Source organism: Balaenoptera acutorostrata, chromosome 17 (assembly GCF_949987535.1).
Source record: "Balaenoptera acutorostrata chromosome 17, mBalAcu1.1, whole genome shotgun sequence".
NCBI lineage: Eukaryota > Metazoa > Chordata > Mammalia > Artiodactyla > Balaenopteridae > Balaenoptera > Balaenoptera acutorostrata.
In genome coordinates this window covers 44,369,807-44,376,268 of record NC_080080.1, presented here as the reverse complement: position 1 = coordinate 44,376,268, position 6,462 = coordinate 44,369,807, and the positions used below count along the sequence as shown (strand labels likewise).

General features: G+C 36.4%; 1 protein-coding gene across 1 annotated transcript; it reads right to left on the bottom strand.

The window, feature by feature from the left end:
* Positions 1 to 3,696: 3,696 nt before the first annotated feature.
* On the bottom strand, positions 3,697 to 5,366 carry LOC130705525 (coenzyme Q-binding protein COQ10 homolog B, mitochondrial-like). The gene has a single exon (XM_057532116.1). It carries the CDS (start codon positions 5,364 to 5,366, stop codon positions 4,632 to 4,634), a length of 735 nt encoding a protein of 244 aa, XP_057388099.1. The 3' UTR covers positions 3,697 to 4,631.
* Between the last annotated feature and the right edge of the window lie 1,096 nt (positions 5,367 to 6,462).

Genomic DNA, 6,462 nt, shown 5'->3' with positions numbered 1-6,462 from the left:
TATTTCTCTTTATCATCCAAGTTGGTCACAGATAAAATACTCTAAGAATTCACCTATTGCAATCACAGCCATTAGGAAGTCTCACTGGAAAGTTTGATTCCATTAACATCAATCTATAGACCATGTTTGATAAATGAGTGGATGAATAAAAAAAGAAAAAGCAATGTTTGAAAGAGCGTTGTGTGGTTTTAATTCAGGAAGAGTGAATTGTGAATTCAGATTTAGAATATCTTAATTATAGAATCATTCACTTCACCTCCCTGGACCTCAGTTTCTTCAACACAAAAATAGGATAATAATGCCCAACTCTGAGGGTTAGTGTGAAGATTTAATGGTACAAGGCTTAAGAATTCTCTTTGTAACAACAACAGCAACAAAAGACCACTATAAAAATGGAAATAATTATTTCTGCCTTTAGGTTTATTTATAAGGGACATTTCTACTTTCAGTGCAATCAAGATACCTATCATTTTCATTCCAGTATCTTGTAGTTGCTCCATAACTTGGCTCAGAGAAAGAATTCCACCAAAAAGGCATAGCCTGTGTTTTGTTTTGCAGAAATCTCTATAAGCAGAACATTTCATAGATGTTTTGTACAATGACAAATAGTTATTCACAGACAGATGCTGGCCATGTGTTTTGCAAGATCAATGAAAAATGCCAGCAAATGGGAAATTGGAGGGAGGGCAGAACAGATATTTCCTGAAGCAGCACACCTCCCAGTTGGAAACGTCAGAATCTTTGTGAGTTTCTACAGCAGTGTGTAGAGTATGCCAGGGCTCTGGGTGTGGTTCTGTGCAGCTGACTGCAGCATAACTCAATTAGGGAATTCTCAGTGGCTGGGCATCTGGGTTCTAAAGTGGTTGTTTATATTCTCCAGATGGTCATGGACAGCAGAAAAAATACATTTAAAAGGAAGGAGTACAGAGGGGGAAAAAAGAGTTTGAAAAGTAGCTAAGCTGCTTTTGTCTTTTCCTTATTATAATCTGATTTTTTTGGGTGGAGTAATAAAGCAACTCTTCCAGAGAAAAATGGTTTTCACTCATTTAAATTTTCTTTAGCATCTTGAATGGTTTCTTGTCATAAGGGGAGTTCTTTTTACAGAGACACCTGCAATCTAAACAGGATATACAGGGGATAATGCCTTTTAGAGTGACAAAAATGCTTGGATTGTACAACATAGTTTGTATAAGTCAATGTATATCTTAATATTGGTGATTAAAAAAAACCTCTTTCTAATGAGAAAGGAAAGTGATTAAATATCATGGAGATATTGTTGGAGACTATATGAAACAAAAGTAAACAACAACAAAACATCAAGATATATTGGCACATGTTTGAGATGGAGTTTTGTGACCCTTTCATTACAGCCTCAGCTATGATTGGGCGAGGTGTTTCTCTTCAGATGACCAGTGTTGCTCTTGGAGGAAAGTGATTCCCCCAAATATTGTGTTTAAAATAAATGCTGTTCTTTTTGAAATGATAGTTCATTCATTCACCGAATATTCATTGACTTCCTACTTTATGCCAGACACTGTTTTAGGTCCTGGAGAACAAAACAGACAAGATTCTCAATCTCAGGGAACCTTTTTCCCAGTCTAACTATAATAATAACATCTCCCTACATTTAATTCTTACTCTACACCAGGGTGTTATCATAGATTTTTCTCATATTCTTTTAGAACTCCTACAAGTTAGGTGCTATTATTATCATTCTAAAGTTGAGAAAACAAGCAGAGAGAGGTTAAATGATTTTCCCAAGGCCATGCAGTAACTCTAAGAATTGATATTTGCCCACAGGTCTGTCTTGATTCAAAGCTGTACTCTTTCCCATATACTCTACTGCTCTAGAGAAATATAGGGTATTTCTCCAGATATTGTGATTTTTAATATTATGATGATAAGCAGGACATACATTGCTGCCTAATATTATAATGATACATACATACTTCTGCTGTCATCACCACCATGACTGTGACTACTTCCTACATCTTTGTGCTGCTATAAATAACCTCTGAACCTCAGGGAGGGTGAAGGAGTCATCCAACTCTATCCAGGAGTTGTGACTGTTCCCAGAGGAGATGGGACATAACTAACTGCACCCATTCTATGAATTTTTCTCCATATGCTCTATTTGTTCTGTTGAGGACTCCTGTAGAATAGGATCATGACTTGTCCTTTTTTTTCACTTTCAATAAATTCTATTAAAAGCCAACTATTCACCTCACGCCAGTCAGAATGGTTATCATTGAAAAGTCTGCAAATGGTAAATGCTGGAGAGGGTGTGGAGAAAAGGGAACCCTCCAACAGTGCTGATGGGAATGTAAATTTGTGCAACCACTATGGAGAACAGTATGGAGGTTCCTTAAAAGAACTAAAAATAGAGTTATTATATGATCCAGCAATCCCACTCCTGGGCACACATCTGGAGAAAACTCTAATTCAAAATGATACATGCACCCAAATGTTCATAGCTGCAGTATTCACAATAGCCAAGACATAGAAACAACCTAAATGTCCATCGAGAGATGAATGGATAAAGAAGATATGGTACATATACACACATATATACAATGGAATATGATGCAACCATAAAAAAATGAAATAATGTCATTTGCAGCAACATGGATGGACCTAGAGGCTATCATATTAAGTGAAATAAGTCAGACAGAGAAAGACAAATATCACATGATATCACTTATATGTGAAATCTGAAAAAATTATACAAATGAACTTATTTACAAAACAGAGATAGGCCCTCAGACATAGAAAACAAACTTTTGGTTACCAAAGGGGATAGTGGAGGTGGTGGAGAGATAAATTAGGAGTTTGGGATTAACACATACTCACTACTATATATAACGTAGGTAAATGACAAAGACCTACTGCATAGCACAGGGAACTATACTCAATATCTTACAATAACTTATAATGGAAAAGAATCTGAAAAAGAATATATATATATATATATATATATATATATATATATAATTGAATCACCTGCTGTACACTTAAAACTAACACAACATTGTAAATTAACTATACTTTAATTTAAAAAAAAGGCTTACTATATGATAATCAATGTGCTGGGTACAGGAGATAAAACGGTGACTGAGCTAGGCATTTTAATCATTTAAATTTTTTATCAATATAATATATACATGGTTTAAAAAGCTAAATAATACTAAAATATTAATAATAAAATTCAGCAGTTCCCCACCCATTGCACTTCACTGACACCCAGACCCCTTCCAGCTGGTAACAAGGTTGGTCTTTTTTAATTGTTTCTTCGGGCATTTCACACCCTTGTATTTCTAAATAAGTGTGTTTATTACTATTTTTGTTTTACATATTTTCTACTGACTTTCTAGACTTAATTTTAACTAACAACTCTATTTCCCCCATCCTCCCAATATAGTTGTAGCTTTGATTAAATATTATTCATTTTTATTATTCATTATTATGCCTATGCATATACTATTTACAAATGAATGCTGTCATGTGATTATGTTTTTTTCTTATTTTTGTTGTTACTAAAGTTAATAATTTTTCCACTTGCACTTATTTTTCTCATATTTTTTATTAGTCTCTCAGCATCATTTTCATAGCATTAAGGTATGTATAGTTACAATTTTTTTCTTAGCGAAATCTTTTGAGAGATTATTTCATTTGATATTCCCAGATAATATCTTTTTTTTAAACAAATTAACTTTATTAAGTTACCACTTCAGTCCTTACATTGATTTGTTTACAAAAATATCAGTTTGAAATGCATTATTGAAAGTGAGTACACACAATAAATAGAAAATAAGGATGCATGGTGCTGGAGACATCTCAACCAACTTATCTTCATCTACTGCCCACTGTTGTAGACAAAATTTGACACCAACTTATTATCTTCATCTACTGCCCACTGCTGTAGACAAAATTTGACACGCAAACAGCATTTTTGAAAGAGCAGTCAAAGTACCGGGGAGAGGGCTGCAAACTATGAGAAAAGTAGCTTAAAACTCTGGACCACTCACCAAAAAAAAAAAAAAAAAAATCACTGTTTATCTGGAAGCTAACCTCAGTATAACACCGAATTATCTACTACTACCCACAAGAACAATTTAAAAATAAGAAAAGTGCCAAGGAACCTTCATTAACAGTATTTTTAAGTCAAAGTTTTTACTTTAAACATCTGATGATTACTCAAATATCCTAAGCCATGAGGCAGACCCTAAGACAATAAGTTATAAATAGTCTGAATTTAATAACTTAAAAGTGATATGGTTAATATAATACACACTGCATGAGTATCTCAACCAACCTCTTTCAGGTGAGGTGATAACTAAAAGGTTTAAATTTACAGTTTCAATTTCTGTTCAGAAGAGTGATGTCAGTATTCTAGCAATAGTGATGACATCCCATTATTGTAAATATGCTAATATACATATTACTCTGAATTACACTCGATTGAATTCTATGTACACGTGGTTCCATATTTCAAGTGCAAATTTTCAATGGTACGGGTTTATAATCAAAGCTGGGTTTGACAAATGCTTTCTGACTTCTGAAAGCAAATGATAAAAGTACTTCCTAAAAGTGAATAAACTAGTTACAAGTACGTGACCATTTCCTTTTTCTCTTTACGTGTGATGAACTTCATGAAGCTTTAATTCCCGAGGTATATTTGTTTCTGGACCATACAGCTTACATGCTCTTCTTTCAAAGGCAGCTACCATCTGCTTTACAACTTCATCGAAAAACAACGTGGCAAGCTGAGAGTGTAGAAGTGAGCGAAATTCAAAAGAAATTGAAAAATCCAAAGTACAAGTTCTTGGGTAGCCAGGAAGACCTGGGCTAAAACGCCATACAGTCTCCAAATGATTGAAGAGCTTCCCATCAGTACAGGATGCCTTTACCAAATGTGGTTTCACCAAGGTTACCACTGATGTATAGCGCTCCAATACAGGTGGAAACCCAATTTCTAATCGTGTTTTGCAGTATCCAGATCTCCTAGATATTACATCTGATTTTTTGCACCAAGGAACAAAATGCTTGTAATCCTCCATTCCTGATACTACATCATACATTTCCTGCATAGAATATCCTATAATTCTTCTCTCTGAATATTCTTTTCTTTTGTTTATTAATGGTGCAGGAATTCTGAAGAAAGTTCTTGCATATATCTCCTTAGGCGAAACTGAGGTATGCAGTGGAAGAGTTCTGCTCATCAGTATACCACAGGAAGCTAAATATCTGACGTTCCGCGCAGGCCCCTGCGCTGGAGCCGGGGCTCCGGCCGCTGCCGCCGACTTCGGACAGCATCGCGAGACCACCTTTTTCAGGGCCCTCTGACCAGTCCGAGCTGCCATTATCATCTGACTAACACCGGTCGCCAGTAAGCTGGGACCCGGCCCACGGCACCGCCCTCCTCCGGCGGTCCGGGCCACCCGGCGCCGCCGCCATCCAGCCAATCGGCGGGCCCCCTGAGCGGTCAGACGCGCCCCTTCTCCTTCCCCGATTACGCAAAGCTGACGCACGCTCCCACTGCCGCAGGCCCGACTGTAAATGCGTTCGTCATCCTGCCGGCCAATCAAAGGGAGCACAGGGCCGCCTAGACGCACCCCTCTCCGCCGGCGGGTCTCCCCCAGATAATATCTTAAGTTTTCCTTTTTCTTTACTTGGAATTCTCTTTACCTTTCTTCTGAATTTGTTTACCCATTTCTTGGATTTTATGTCTTCTTCCTTCTTGGTTTTACTTGCTTGTTCAAAAGAGCACATCATTCAGTAGTTTAGTCAGATTGAAAAAATAGTTGAATCCTGAAACTTTAACAAAGTCATTGATTAGCTCTAGTAGTTTTCTGGTGGAATTTTTAGGATTCTCTATGTATAGTATCATGTAATCTGCAAACAGTGACAGTTTTACTTCTTCTTTTCCAGTTTGGATTCCTTTTATTTCTTTTTCTTCTCTGATTGCCGTGGCTAGGACTTCCAAAACTATGTTGAATAATAGTGGTGAGAGTGGACATCTTTGTCTTTTTCCTGATCTTAGAGGAAATGCTTTCAGTTTTTCACCATTGAGAACGATGTTGGCTGTGGGTTTGTCATATATGGTCTTTATTATGTTGAGATAGGTTCCGTCTGTGCCCACTTTCTGGAGAGTTTTTATCATAAATTGGTGTTGAATTCTGTCAAAAGCTTTTTCTGCATCTATTGAGATGATCATATGGTTTTTATTAATCAATTTGTTAATATGGTGTATCACATTGAATGATTTGCATACATTGAAGAATCCTTGCATCCCTGGGATAAACTAATGCACAGAAATCACTTGCATTCCTATACACTAACAACAAAAGATCAGAAAGAGAAATTAAGGGAACATTCCATTCACCATTGCAACAAAAATAATAAAATACCTAGGAATAAACCTTCTTAAGGAGGTAAAAGACCTGTACTCAGAAAACTATAAGA